General features: G+C 42.5%; 1 protein-coding gene and 1 pseudogene across 3 annotated transcripts; one reads left to right on the top strand and one right to left on the bottom strand.

Annotated features, from left to right (window-relative positions):
- Positions 1-988: 988 nt before the first annotated feature.
- LOC109883044 (migration and invasion enhancer 1-like) lies at positions 989-6,871 on the bottom strand (annotated as a pseudogene). 2 transcript variants are annotated; one of them, XR_004211340.1, is made up of 9 exons: positions 6,663-6,871; positions 6,288-6,385; positions 5,136-5,212; positions 3,479-5,027; positions 3,293-3,392; positions 2,427-2,527; positions 2,122-2,218; positions 1,763-1,839; positions 989-1,632 (listed from the first exon to the last, which is right to left on the bottom strand). The product of XR_004211340.1 is annotated as a migration and invasion enhancer 1-like, transcript variant X2 (transcript). The 2 variants fall into 2 exon arrangements; XR_004211339.1 differs by having other exon boundaries at positions 3,293-5,027.
- Positions 6,872-9,062: 2,191 nt separating this feature from the next.
- LOC116375926 (GTPase IMAP family member 8-like) lies at positions 9,063-15,118 on the top strand. Its single transcript, XM_031834835.1, has 5 exons — positions 9,063-9,224; positions 10,172-10,846; positions 12,154-12,861; positions 13,059-13,733; positions 13,828-15,118. Exons 1-5 carry the CDS (start codon positions 9,197-9,199, stop codon positions 14,682-14,684), a joined length of 2,943 nt encoding a protein of 980 aa, XP_031690695.1. The 5' UTR covers positions 9,063-9,196; the 3' UTR covers positions 14,685-15,118.
- Positions 15,119-15,863: the final 745 nt, after the last annotated feature.

The following is a 15,863-nucleotide window of genomic DNA, read 5'->3' as shown; positions in this document are numbered from 1 at the left end:
TTACTGAGAAAACAATACAAATCAAAAGGGGAGAAGCCTAAGAGAGAGAGAGACGGACAGGGATAGAGAAAATAGCGATTTTGCTGTGGCACAGGGCGGTTATCATAAATAGTGGAGGTCCATCTGCTGTGTCCATATGCCCCTGTACTGTACCTCTTTAGCATTATCGTATGTAATATGCAGAACATAGATGAGGACGTTATTCTCTTGGGGTTGTTTGTCTTGGGAGTCATGGTGTCCTCGGTTCAATCCCCGCAAGGAACACTGTATTCCCGGCATTAGCTACAATATTGACAAACTAAAGAGGCTGTTGGTTGCATCCTTCTTGTGACATACAGTCACTTACCAGCTTCAAAATTGATCAAAACCGATGCAGGAGGGAATCTCCTCTAACAAATTATATGACAAACCAATAACACCATAAAAATTCATCCTTCACAGAGTTGAGAAATTACTGTTCAATTCATAAAGTTCTGATGGGGGAATTGTTTGGCACAAAATGGGCGGCAGACGGTGACAGTACTATGGCGCTCATAGACTGAGACGATAGGCTCTATCAGGCATAGAGCAAGCAGGCTTGCATGAATTATCACTCCTTACCAGAGCCTGTACCCTGGACCCACCTAGCCAGTGTCAGCCACTTACCGCCCAAAGAGCAGAAACTCATAAAGGGCCAAAGTTCAAAACCATCAACCAAGCAAAAGGAATTCAACAGACAGTACACTGCGCAGAACATACTCTAGAAGTCAGATAAATGTGAAAACTAATTCAACAAATATCACTTTACAGAATAGGACTTTTTAACACTGAGTTGAGTATGGCAAGTAATATAAAACTGTAGGCAAAGGATTTTTCCTGTGTCACCCTCTAGTGTACAAATGTGCCTCAGTGAAAACAAGTGTCTGTATGGGTTGCGGCCTCCTCCTTCCTCCCGTGTTGCCAGTAAAGCCTGGGTTCTGAACATGACAACAATTAAGAAGAAAACAAACCATTTCATTTTATTTTATTTTGAGATTGAAGTCCTCCCAGTGGGTATCAAACATTGTCATCAGCAATCAATAACAGTATTCAGCAATGATAATTGGGCTGATGTCTCGTTAGTGTAGCAGACAGACCAGTGGGTGGTGGCCTTCATTACCATAACTAGCAATTAATCTACTCAACTGACGAGTTCTACTTAAAGCTAATTAAAAAGCATCAGTTGCAATATGGGAGATCAATACACAGACAGGCTTCAGCAGCTCAAATTGATTGTTTATCTGACTGATGGTGGTGCTGTAAACAGATAGGCATAGAAGATCTGGAATAAGGAAGTTCCACCCAACCAGTCTTCCCATGTCCTCCCTTTCTCTGATCCCATAACATAGGAGCTGCCAGGACTGGGGTCATCATACTATAAACCTTTCAGCTTTGGTCTACAGTAATCATATAAAGTCCTGGAACACTTCAATGGGAGCAGAGAGAGAGAAGGAACAGAAATTAGTCTCTGCTGTGTGAGTGGTGACAGACAGCAGCATTGGTCTGAGTGATAACTGTTGTAGGATGGAGGGAATTGAGATCTACAGGATGACACAAGGTGGGCGATTTCTGGTCCACTTTTCCATCATAGGTGTTCTGGAGAGCGTCCCTGACCTGAAGGGGCATACACATTGTTGAGACCATTTGTGTCAATCTCAAAACATGTGTCAATTTCAGTGATGCAAACAAACTGGCTGAAGTTGACAGTTCTGCAACTTCAGAGGAGAAAGCTTCCAGTACTCACATCCTTTTCCATGGGGAAGCCACCTGTTTCCAGCTTGGAGAAGACCAGCTCCCCGTTGATCTCCAACTCAAAACTGCCTGCAGAAACAACAGCATCACACTTCTCTTCAAAACAAATGTAGGTTTAACCTTGATGGACACATACACAAAACAGGCATGAAAACTGGTATTTTACCAAAAAGAATAGGTAAATATTACAACATATATTACAATACATTTCACTGTAGCCACTGTGCTTCTGCATCTGCATTGCTTGCTTTTTAGGATTTTAGTCTGGGTTTCTGTATAGCACTTTGTGACAACTGCTGATGTAAAAAGGGCTTTATAAAATAAATGTGATTGATTGGTTATCCAGCTGACCTTTCGTCCTACAAAGCCTGACACCTCCGCCCCAGGAAACTCCACAGCGACAGCCTGCTGAAGTTTCTTGTAGCGGGGCTCGTACCCTCATTGGCCACTGAAACAGTGATAGAAAACCAAAACGGCGATGAATAATTAAAACGGCATAAAAACAAACAACATAAAGACTCAACCTGAGTGTTAAAAGGTATGGCAGTTGCAATATTTCCATAGTTTGCATAATGGAAATGTTCCATGACTTCCAGTTTCCGGCCTCTTTGTTAAACAAACGCATCCTCCCCTCGCATAAATGAATATAAACCTACCAGTACTCCACTCTGATCTGCACCACACCCATGGCTTTTGATCCAGATTCTTCTCCTCACTCCTTTCTTGATTGTGCTTTGCTGATGTAAAGGTGTTTTGACTGAGGTTGGAGGAGTAAGAAACCTCAATATGAAAATACAATAGGAGCAATCGTAACCTGCCTCCTTAGTTATGAATCTAAGAGGGTATATTGGATTACATCTTTACTGTCCCAGGTAGGGTTGGGTCAGTGATCAACTGAAACAGGCAAGTTACTACACGATAGTTAACAGTTTTTTCATGTAAAACAATAAAACATTGCAAAAATAAAAACCATTGACAATCGAGACACCAAAGGCTCATCATCCTAAGTTATTTGAAGTTTCTATCCTGTTCTTTAGTAATGGATAAGTTCTAGGAAAACATTGAAATGTGTATTGAGACAATAATATCCTGTTCTTTAGTAATGGATAAGTTCTAGGAAAACATTGAAACGTGTATTGAGACAATAATATAGCTGGGCAGGGTAATGGATTCCATGTGTGTAGTGTCAAGACCATAACATGCAGGAACAACACCTCCACAAAATGTCATATCTGAGAGGATCTATTCTAGAGTGACTTGGAAACATTTCATTTAACAGAAGTACATAGCTAGCTTGATGGCACTGGTATTTTGAGCTGAACACCAGTTAATTCAGGAGGAAATCTGAAATGTAAATTCCAATTGCCCTGAACATCTATTCAATGTGGAATTATAATTTCAGTTTACTTCCTGAATTGAATTAAAATTGACTGCAAACCTGATTAACACATTCAATACAGGAAGAAAAACTCGACACACTTTACTTTAGCCAGTCAATGCAGGCGCAATGTATGAAACGTACCAAGATGCTTCTTGCTCCAAAGGCTTTTCTCTTCCTACTGCAGTTGTCATGGCTGGCTCTGTTGACATTACAGCGTGGGTGTAGCCTAAAGCTGTTCCCCCTATAGAATGATCACATAACAGTGTTATTCGATGTCTGAATGTGAGCATCAACAAGAGAGTAATTACTGAGACTTGAGTAACACACCTGAGGTGCTATGTTGCCATGGGGATGTACTGTATGGAGAGTTCAGACCTGTGAATGAGCCAATACTCTAATAATATGGTAATATGTTGGTACATAGCCCTTTAGAACTGACATGTTCTCCATTCTAATGGAGTTGAGTAGTTATTACAGAAGTGAAAAAAATGTGAAGTAGTTTTGAGCATGACACGTTAAGACAATACTAACATATTTATAGAGTTAAATAATCCATAACTTTATTTTGTGATAGAAGTTCTCCTAATGGGTATCATACTTGACAGCCCTGGGCAACAGAAAAAAAATGTTTTCAGAGATGATATTCAAACTGTGTGCATAAACAGGGGGTGATGAGGTGTCGTTAGTGATAGACAGACCAGTGAGAGATGGCTTTCAAAACAACTTACGATTTATCTACCTGCAAGGTCAGCTCTACTAACAGTCCAGCTGATCATATATAAAAGCCACTGAGTCAATGAAAATGCATTATCTATGATTCAGTGACAGTATACAATTGTATATTCACAAGAGGTTTGGCTACTACGGTGTTTCTCATGTTTCAGCTTCTCATGTTCCAGGCAGATTAGCTATAGATGGACATAACTGAAGAAAAAAAACCTGATTAAATCCAAGTTCCGACATTGATACACTAGTTTTAAAGATACATAAAAGTTGTAGTGACAGAACTGAACACAAAAAGAAACATTAAGTCTAAGCTTCAACCTTGATTAAAGTGTCTCCACTTTAGAATACATCTTATTAAATACATTGACAAACATTGCATTGACAGGTTCAAGCAGCACATTCATCATCATAGTAGGGTACAGAATACATGTTGTGAAACAGGGCGTATGATGCTTAGAGCTAGGTGATAGAATTATTTTCACAGAGGGTTGTAAATAATTGAGCTCCTTCCCTTCTTGCTTTTGGTACTCAATAACATTTATCTTTTACGTTCATCAAAACTTTGTTTATGTCTGGCCAATGATGGTGCTGTATTATTTGAGAGGAATTAGAACAATCAGGCAGTAACTGTCTGCCAGGCAATGAGGCTTTCGGAATAAAATAGGGTGCCCCCCTCAACCCGTCTGCCCCTCGATCTTACGGTCTCCTCCATTTCTCTGATCCCATAACATAGGAGCTGCCAGGACTGGAGTCATCATACTATAAACTTTCAGCTTTGGGCTACAGTAATCATATAAGTCCTGGAACACCTCAATGGGAGCAGAGAATGAGGGGAGAGAGAAGGCACAACAAAACCTTACGACAGGTTGTACTCTAAATCAAAGACAGTGGTCTTAGTCCAACTCTGCTAGTGTAGTTTCAACAGAGAGTTGCGTGTCACCCTCATGCCCGGTTAGTGCAAAGGCTGAGTGAGTAATGACAGTGGCAGTGATGGATGCACACTGTCCTGTCTTCAGCATGCTGCTGTCAGGAGAGGGCAGGGTTGGAGAATAGAGGGAGAGGAGATCTACAGGATGACACAAGGCGGGCGGCTCTTGGTGATCTTCTCCACTGGCTTGCCATCATGGGCTTTCTGTATAGCATCCATGATCTGCAGGGGGACAAGACATATTGTGTCATTGGGGGTAGTCATTGGCAGTTGACACACACAGTGTGTTAGACATTAAAATGACAACCTTGTAAGAAGTTAACAACTTACGTCGTCTTCATATGGGAAGCCGCTTGTTTCGAGCTTGGAGAAAACTACTTGCCCATTGATCTCAATCTCAAAACTGCCTGCAGAAACAAAAGCATCAAATCAAGGAAAACAATGTAGTCTGAGAATATAGTAGAAACATACTCACCAGCCAGTTTATTAGGTACACCACCATGTTCAAGAAAATGGTCCACTCCTACAGACAGTGAGTCATGTGGCCGTGGCTAGCTGTATAAAGCAGGCAGACCGGCAGAGGCATTCAGTTACTGTGCGATTGGATGTTAGAAGAATGAGCAAAACGAATGACCTAAGTGACTTTGAGTGCGGTATGATCGTCGGTGGCAAACACATCGGATCGAGCATCTCAGAAACGGCCTCCTGGGCTTTTCAACGACAACAGTGTCTAGGGTTTCCCCAGAATGTTGCCACAAACCAAAACAATCCAGTCAGAGATCAAAGGAAAATATCAAGAATCGTGCAAGCTAACAGGAGGGCCACAAACAGACAAATAACGGCCCAGTACAACAGTGGTGTGTAGAATGGCATTTTAGAGCACACCAATCCCTGTCAAGGATGGGCTGTTGCAGCAGACATCCACACCAGGTTCCACTCCTATCAGCTAAACAAAAGAAGAATCTCCAGTGGGCACGCGACCGCCAACACTGAACAATTGAGAAGTGGAAAAACGTCACATGGTCTAAACGAATCCCGGTTCCTGTTGCTTTATGCTGATGGCAGAGACAGGATTTGGCGTAAGCAGCATGAGTCCATGGACCCATCCTGCCTGGTGTCAATGGTACAGGCTGATTCCGGTGGTGTACCACAATCCAATCTGCAGCAACTGCATGATGCCATCGCATCAGTGTAGACCAACATCCCTTTGGAATGTGTCCGACTTGAAGAATCCATTGCCCCAAATAATTCAGGACGTTCTGGAGGCAAAGGGGGGTCCGTGTGGCAGTGAGCTCCCATAACTGCCACTGTCATTACTCACTCACCCTTTGCACTAACCCAGCATGAGGGTGACACACACCTCTCTAATAAACTGTCCAGTGAGAAAGAACATGTAACGATGCATTACATTATTAGTGTACTTACCAACACTGTACGTAGCTGTATTGTCTGTAGTAGGCTATGTGGACAGGACCAACTTACCTTGCCTTCCTACGAAGCCCGACACTTCCGCTTCAGTGAATTCCGCGGTGACAACCCGCGCGAGCTCCTGATAGCGGGGCTCGTACCCTCATCCACCGCTAAGGACAACGACAAAACAAAAACATAGCTTAGTGATGAATAATTAACCCTAAAGTAGTTGGGGGAAAATGGCCAAGCAATGTCTAAGGTAAACATTTATCAACTAACGTTAGCTAGCATAAAACATAGCCTGTTTCATAATAAAAGAGCGGGTACTCTGCGCTATGAAGATGGCTGGTTCGAGCTGTTAGCTTCTGTAGCTACAGTAGCTACCTAAAACGCATGGGAGCTGCTTTAACAAAGTTGAATAATCCAATAAATGGAAAATAAACATACCAGTATTCGACTTTGACTTGCACACCCATGGCTGTTGAAGAAACTAGCTAGCTTGCTCGTTCCTTCTTCTCGATAAGCTGATTCAGGTTTGACCTACAGACACGATTGTGTAACACAGATGCTAAAAAGGCTAACTAGCTTGCTGAAGCGTATGAGCAGAGAAATGCTTTTGGTTGGTGTAACCAGAGGTGGGAGGAGCGAGAAAAAGCAGGAAGAAAATACTAGCAGGGACCTTTTTTTTTTAGTTTTTTTTTTTTTATATATGTTTTTATTTTTTTATTAACAACAAATCAATACATAAAGCACATGAGGGAACACAAGCATACATAGATTACAAACAATGGACAATCGCGCTAGGGGGTACAATATCACATTACAATTACACAAGGACCTTAAGGGACATGCATATACTTACAATTCTAACAGCTTTTTTGTTAGTAGAGCATTTAACCGTCTTAAAATACAGTTCAATTTCTTTTTGTAGGGTACGAAAATGTGGTTTTCTGTTTGTAAATTTACATTTGTGTATATGAAATTTGGCCAAAAGAATAATGACATTAATTACATAAAAATGATTCCGCTTATTTCTATTGTATGTAAAGAATCCAAACAGTACATCTCTCCACAATAGTGTAAAATCTTCATAAATGTGTTCAATTATAAACCTACTGATGTCTTGCCACAGTTTTCTTACATGCATACAATGCCAAAAAAGATGCACAACTGTTTCTGGGTGGTCATTACAAAAGGAGCAATTTGAGTTGATGTTTTCCTTAAACTTCTTCATATAGTGGTTGGCGGGATAATATTTATGAATAATTTTAAAGGAAACTTCCTTAATTTTGTTAACAAGTAGGTAGCTTGCAGGGACCTGCTCCAATACTTTTGAAATGCATCCTTCCTTTCCCTTTCTACTTTCCTTCTTTGAGATTATTGATAATCTGTTTGAATGGCAAATACTATAGACATGTAGGTGAGGTTTGGGTCGTTATTGGTGACACTGTAATGTACTATGCAACTTTGTAGCAAAATAACAATTGCAGTAGCAGTATTTTAAAACAATGGACAATTGTCTGTCCATTGCAAAGTTTGCCATTTTTTTTCTAGGAATGCTGTCAAAATTCATGTTTGGTATGCAAGATTGCAGTTTTTACCTACCGGAATCAGACTGCACCAATTAATTACGACATGCTTAACAACATGATGTATATACTGCCTCTCAGTCACGGGCAAGTCAACATAAGATAATAACTGTACAGATGTACTGCATCAATGACAAAGGTGGGCTGGGCAGATGACAAACTCAGACGGATGAGTCATGTCATAAAGTTGGGTATTTTTCTTCCTTATCTTTTAATTTTGCAAGGTATGCTGACTCAGAGGAGTGGCTTGTCTCTTTAACTGCAATAAATGGCTGGCTCCTTACTTATGCTGCATTGATAACCAAGTGGGAAAGTAGTATTTACCACATATACAACTGGTAAAGATCCAGTTGAATGGCCCTCCAACTGGTAATTACTATTGGGAAGCTCATCTGTCATCCCTGAGCTCTAACTTCTCCCACATGCTGAACTCTGACATCACCTACTAAGGAAATTACCTTGATACCAGCATTTTCGGAAGTACATTTTTTAAAATGTAACCTTTATTTTATCAGTGAGTCATATTGAGACCAAGGTTTATTTTAAAGATTAGCCTTGAATTACAGAAAATACACACATCAAAATGTAAATACCAAATGCAAGCAGAAAGAAAAACACAGTCATAAAAAACAAACACATTCATCAGTAATAAGGTCCTCAATCAGCTTTCTGAATTGGCCTAGAGACCAATTGTTCCACAATTAAGGTGCAAGAAAACTCAGTAGAGACCAAAGGAATTTCCAGAGTTAGCCATCCCTGAAACCGGGTGTGGTAGCTCGTATGTCTAAAGTTTAGTAATGATGTTAAGTACAGTGGGTCTTTTTGTAAAAGAGCTTTAAAAATGAAAACGTAGCAATATATCAACCTACGTGACATCAAAGAGGGCCAACCAACATTCTAGTAGAGAATTCAGTGATGAGTACTAAAATTGTCGCCCGTAATAAATCGCAGTGTGCTATTATAAACTGCAACTAACAGCTTTAATGAAGTGGCAGCTGCATTTATTTAGATGATGTTGCCATAGTCTAGGACCGATAGAAATGTCTACTGAATAATATGCTTTCTACTAAACACATTTATATTCTCAGTTAATTCTCATGCATTCAATTAATATTTACAACTTCACAACTCGTAAATTACCATCTTCCCATTTGGTTTTAAACACAACATTATTACTGCTTATTACTGCCCACCTTCAGACTCATAAAGACATCACAAGTCATCATGGCAAGTGTCCACTCCCTTCAGAGTAAAAGCTACACCCCAGTCTTTCAGGAACTTGTTGTAAGCCAGAAGTAAAAGGACTGTTATTGAGGATGATGACTAAAATTAGTTGGATTGTAACAATTTTGGGGAGAAACTAAGCACAGATAAAGCTTAAGATCAAGAGAAATGGCAACCAGAGATTCATCAACATGTGGTAACTTTTTTCATCTCAATTGTCTGACATATCAACCTGAGAAAAAGATTGTACTGTATATAAAAGGACAATTTACACATGGCTTGTGAAGTTGTTTTTAATAATCAGTGTAAAAGTATTACTCTAACCCTTACATGGCCAGTTTAATGTAAGTTAAGATGACAGACTGCCCTCTTCTATCAATGTGGTGCGTGTACTGATATTTCTAGGAAACATTACTTATAGCAACTATTCATGTTTTTATGTTATCCCCATGTACTGTATGTATACTGTGTGTAGCAGGTACATACTGTGTGTAGCAGGTACATACTGTATGTGGCAGGTACATACTGTGTGTAGCAGGTACATACTGTGTGTGGCAGGTACATACTGTGTGTAGCAGGTACATACTGTGTGTAGCAGGTACATACTGTGTGTAGCAGGTACATACTGTGTGTGGCAGGTACATACTGTGTGTAGCAGGTACATACTGTGTGTAGCAGGTACATACTGTGTGTGATAAAGCAACATGTGACAGACATCTGATCAAGTTGTCAATACACCACATTATCAGTAGTTTCATAGTGGCGTAATACACACACAGGTGCATGTTATCTGTGTCTGTTTGTGTATGTACTGTACTTGTGACTGTACGTGTGTGTGTTTATATATGTACTTGTGACTGTACATGTTTGTGTTTGTGTGTGTACTTGTGACTACGTCTGTGTGTTTGTGTATGTACTTGTGACTATAAGTGTGTGTTATTTTGTGTACTTGTGACTACGTGTGTGTGTTTGTGTGTGTACTTGTGACTGTACGTGTGTGTTTTTTACAATTTATTCGTTAATCATTGTGGGAATGACAGTCCCTTTAAAATGGAAGCCTAATGTCAGGCAGTATAACACAAAATGTGCACTAGCATGAACAGCAACTCTGTCTCTCACGTCTCTTGTCTGTGTTGCTCTCAGACCTGAAAGTTATCCTTCTTGGCGGCAGAAACTCTGGGAAGAGCGAAGTGGGCAATGTGCTGCTGGACAGGGAGGAGTTTGTCATCAAGGAGCGGACTACGTGCTCTAGGAGGGTGGGAGAGGTGGCAGGTGGGTGGGTTACTGTGGTGGACACACCTGGCTGGTGGTGTGACTTCAAGGTGCAGGACACGCCTCAGCTGGTGAAAAGGGAGATAGTGCGCAGTGTCTCTCTGTGCACCCCAGGACCCCATATTTTCCTTATCGTCATTAAGACACACTCAGTGTTCTGTGAGAAGCGTCGCAGGGCTGTAGAGGAGCACCTGGCTCTCCTCAGTGAGAGAGTGTGGAGTCACTGTATGGTCGTCTTCACCTGCAGGGACTGGCCTGGACACATGCACATGGAGCAGCAAGTCAAGAGAGGAGGCACGGCCCCCCTGTGGCTGGTGGAGAAATGCAGTCATAGGTATCACTGCCTCAACTTGAAGAGTGGACCAGGTGGAAATCAGGTCACAGAGCTGTTCAGGAAGATGCAGAGACTGGTGACAGAAAATAGTGACAGCTATTTTAAAATGGAGGGACTGCTTTTACAAGAGGTGGAGGAAAAGAAGAGGATAGTGGAGCAAAGGGCTCAGCAGAGATTGATGAAGATGCAGAAACAGAGATCTCTGCTCAATGGTGAGTTATCACTGTGATGGTTCTTAGTGCACAATGCTTTGCCACATTGCCAACAGTAGATTTTAGAATATTTCTGTTCTATCAGGGCTCTACAGTGCGACCATTTTACTCACATATATGCCAAAATATTTTGCTGTGAGACCTGGAATTCAAAAATGAAGGATTCTAGCTGTATTATTATGTAATATGTGGACAACTACAAATACCTAGGTGTCTGGCTAAACTGTAAACTCTCCTTCCAGATTCATATTATACATCTCCAATCCAAAATGTATCTAGAATCGGCTTTCTATTTCGCAACCAAGCCTCCTTCACTCATGCTGCCAAACATACCCTCATAAAATTGACTATCCTACCGATGCTCGACTTCGGCGATGTCATTTACCAAATAGCCTCCAACACTCTACTCAGCAAACTTGATGCAGTCTATCACAGTGCCATCCGTTTTGTCACGAAAGCCCCATATACCACCCACCACTGCGACCTGTATGCTGTCGTCGGTTGGCCCTCGCTACATATTCCTCGCCAGACCCACTGGCTCCAGGTCATCAAAAAGTCTTTGCTAGGTAAAGCTCCGCCTTATCTCAGCTCACTGGTCACCATAACAACATAGTAGCACGCGCTCCAGCAGGTATATCTCACTGGTCATCCCCAAAGACAACACCTCCTTTGGCCGCCTTTCCTTCCAGTTCTCTGCTGCCAATGACTGGAACGAATTGCAAAAATCGCTGAAGTTGGAGACTTATATCTCCCTCACTAACTTTAAGCATCAGCTATCTGAGCAGCTTACCGATCGCTGCAGCTGTACATAGCCAATCTGTAAATAGCCAATCCAACTACCTACCTCATCCCCATATTGTTCTTCTTTACTTTTTTTCTTTTGCACACCAGTATTTCTACTTGCACATCATCATCTGCACATCTATCACTCCCTTGTTCATTTTCTAAATTGTAATTACTTTGCTACTATGGCCTATTTATTGCCTTACCTCCTTACTCCATTTGCACACACTGTATATATACTTTTTCTATTGTGTTATTGAGTGTACTTTTGTTTATTCCATATGTAACTCTGTGTTGTTGTTTGTGTCGCACTGCTTTGCTTTATCTTGGCCAGGTCGCAGTTATAAATGAGAACTTGTTCTCAACTGGCCTACCTGGTTAAATAAAGGTGAATTTAAAAATAAAAAAATATTTCTCATTGTGCTCCTACATTTTCCAACTTAGGCGCCCATGTGCTCCTTGTAAAAAAATGACAGCGTAAAGCACTATCTATTATGATGTTGCATTGTTACCTTTTCTACCAGGGGAGTCATGTCATCTCTCCGATATCAGAGTCGTGCTGCTTGGAGCTCGGGGCTCAGGGAAGAGTTCAGCAGGAAACACCATCCTGGGTCAAGGAGGAAGCTTTCAGGTCAGAAGGAGAACAGCGCAATGCATGGTGGGAGCAGGGGATGTTGCCGGGAGACAAGTCACTGTGGTGGACACTCCAGGCTGGTGGATGAATTACTTCTCTCAGGATAGTCCTGTTTTTGACAGACAGGAGATAGTGTGTAGTGTATCTCTTTGCTCCCCTGCTCCACATGCCCTCCTGCTGATGGTGCGTGTGGACCGGTCCTTCACAGAGACCAACAGGAGAGCTGTGCAGGAGCACCTAGAGCTCATCACAGACACAGTCTGGGCTCACATCATCGTCCTGTTCAACTTTGGGGACTGGCTGGGAGACACAACCATCGAGCAGCACATTGAGAGTGAAGGGGAGGCCCTCCAGTGGCTTGTGGAGAAGTGTGGCAACAGGTATCATGTCCTCAACAATAGAAGCAACTCAGAATTTCAGGTTACAGAACTGATGAGAAAGATTGAGGAACTGATGTCATGCAACAGCAGTTGTTACTGTAAGATTGAGGGTGGGATTCTGCAGAAGTTGGAGGAGAAGAGGAGGGAAGAACAGAAAAGAGCAGGGGAGAGACTGACGAGGAGGCAGAAACAAAGAGAGACTGCCAGATCTCTATTAGGTGAGTTAAATCTCTCTCTAAATGCACTTTAGGTGTCTGATTCTATTCATATTGGTGTGAAATATTTAGGATGAACATTTTCCATTCGTTCGTAGAGCTTTAAATCTGACAATGTGAATGAAACACTTTGTATTCATACATTTTATGTCCACAGCAGACGTGTTATACATGACAGTATTCTTATTTGTTTGTGACAGGGGAGCTCTACTGTCCCTCAGAGCTGAGAATAATGCTGCTGAGTGGCCGCAACACAGGCAGGAGCTCTGCTGGAAACACCATCCTGGGCAGAGAGCACTTTAAAGTAGGGTGCCATGCTACTGACTGTGTGGAAGGACAAGGAAAGGTCAGGGGTGAGACTGTGACAGTTTTGGACCCACCAGGCTGGCTGTCAGTGGGTCCTGGCTCCCTGATGTCTCCCTCAGCCTCTGGGGTAACTGTGGTCCTGGTGGTTGTGAATGTGAGCTCCTCCTTCAGCCACACTGTCTGGAGAACAGCAGAAAAACACCTGGAGGCGCTCGGAGAGAAAGTATGGAATAGAACCATGGTCCTATTCACCTTCGGGGACTGGCTGGGGGACACAACCATCGAGCAGCGCATTGAGAGTGAGGGAGAGCCCCTCCAGAGGCTTGTCGAGAAGTGTGGCAACAGATACCACGTGTTGGACAGTAAGAACCAGGGGACTGGTGCACAGGTCACTGACCTGCTACAGAAGATAGAGGAGATGCTGGTAGAGGAGAGGTTGGAGGTTCTACAGAGAAGAGAACAGGTTGGGAAGAGTCTCACAGTGATGCAGGAGCCAGAGATGGATGGAGTGATGGGAGAGGGCAGAGAGGTCCTTGTAGCAAACCACACAGATGCTCCCTTTCATGATGGTAAGCAAGACTGATGCACATTAGATAGAACTTACAGTGCATCATTTCATAATGTATTTACTATTTATTCTGACAGAGCTCTCTTGTGTTGCAGCATGTGAGGTGGCTAGTTCAGAGGACCTTCTAACCCCAGATGACTCAGGAGCCCCAGACTTTGGTGGACAGGAGTTGGCACTACCAGGGGCCAGCGGAGGATGGTGGACTGAAGCAAATCACTCCATCCTTGATGTGGAGGGGTTTCTGTCCAGCATGGCCAGTGTGCTTCAGGGGAATCAGGAGGGGCTGATGTGGAACATGGGGGGCAGACAGACACTAGTGGTGACCCTCCCAGACTGTCTCCACACTGGACCTACTCAGAGCCATCATCTGAGATGGAATGGACAGAATGGTAGAAAACCGGTCACCCTGTTCTCTCCAGGACACCAAGCTCTCCTCCTGGTCCAGCAACCCAAAGAACCAGAAAGAATGCTGGTGAAGAACCAGGAAGACATAGTGGATATACAGTCCCTTGGACACCCCAGGCTGAGGGACAGGACCCTCAAGGAGATTGCCAGAACAGGAGGCCTGCAGGCCTTGATTGACCAATGGGGGAACAGTAATTTGGAGGAGCTTGAATCCTTCATTGACTCCTATTTTGAAATGGTGTGGAAGAAAACTATGGGGTCTTTCATAGTAGAGGAGGAGGACTGTCTCACCAGCAACAGCCCAGAGCTGAATGATGTTGGGGAGGATCTTGTAAATAATGGTGACCAGGAGGTGCTGTCATCCATTGACAAGAAGCTGTCTAAGCTGGACCTCCTGGAAGGCATGCAGAGAGACTTGCTGGACCTCAGACAGAGTCTGGATCGCAGCTGTGACATCATACAGGAACTCAGTGACAAAAGTAAAGCAACACAGAAGCCTGCTGTTCCCTCTGATGCAGGGGAGGCAGAAGTGGAGGAAAGTTGCTAGAGGAGAGATGTTCAACAATAACATAAATGATATAAATGAAGTTATAGATTGTTTAAAAAAAAATCTAAATATGCCCTATCATCATTGTTCAGGTAACAACTAATTAACAGTATTGATTTATTGATGGAGTTAATGCTAATGGCGAGGCAGTATATTAACTTCATGATGTCATGTGTTTCCACAAGGGGGAGCCCTCTGATAAGCAATTGTGGGGTGTTGGTCTCCTGCATAGGTTACTGTATCTATTCACTACATGAAATATTTCACTCCATTATTATGCAAGATTACCAGTCATTTTAAATCAGTTATTGTTGATCATTTCCGAGATGATTATTTTATTTATCTTATGAGGCTTGTATAAAGACATATCAGGGTCCAGATGACAGCACATGTGTCATGCCATAAAAGTAACATATTATATATCATGAAACATATCATTGGGGCGAGTCTTTTTTTGTGTTTGCTCATGAGACTTGTTTGAGTCAATGTAAAAAGAATTGACAGCAAAAAAGACTGAGAGCCGTGACCCTCTTAGGTGGTGGGTAAGCTGAGGATGAAAAACTGTCTGACTGTGCTGTGGTGACTGTCTGCAGGTGCTGCAGCCCCAGCCTCAGCCCACTGGCTGATGACTCATCTCTCTACAGCAGAAGCAGAACATGTACAGTAGAACTGGGCTGATTCACAACTGGAAGGGAAATACTGTAGGTCTTCACATTGGGTAGCTACTGTTCATAAATAAGGGCATGGAGTTTTTCCTCTTCAGGTCACATGGTTAGAAAACACTTCAGGTGCTATTCATAATTGCTCTCCATCTTTCAACATGCTGAGGTGTGTGAGAGGGAGAGAGAAAGAGAGTGAGAGAGAAAGGGGGAGGAATAGGGAGGGAGAGAGAGAGATGCAGAAACAGAGCATGTCCTAAATTACCTTCAATCTCCAGTTAATGAAAAACAGGAAGTTGGTTCAGGCAGACCAGACATTGTGTTAGTTGAGAATACCATAAAGCTGGAAGGCTACATTTCTAAACCCTTTCAGAATTTGTCCAAGAGCCAGAGAGATGAGTCACACAGACACATACAGTGGCCAATAGATGTCTGGCTGGGTAAGTAAACACTTTGCAAAGCCTGGTGCAGTCAAGGTCAATCTCTATCTACCTTTAAAGCCAACATGTAAGAACCTCAA

This window comes from Oncorhynchus kisutch, linkage group LG10 (assembly GCF_002021735.2).
Source record: "Oncorhynchus kisutch isolate 150728-3 linkage group LG10, Okis_V2, whole genome shotgun sequence".
NCBI classification, from domain to species: domain Eukaryota; kingdom Metazoa; phylum Chordata; class Actinopteri; order Salmoniformes; family Salmonidae; genus Oncorhynchus; species Oncorhynchus kisutch.
This window is presented reverse-complemented; position numbering and strand designations above follow the sequence as displayed.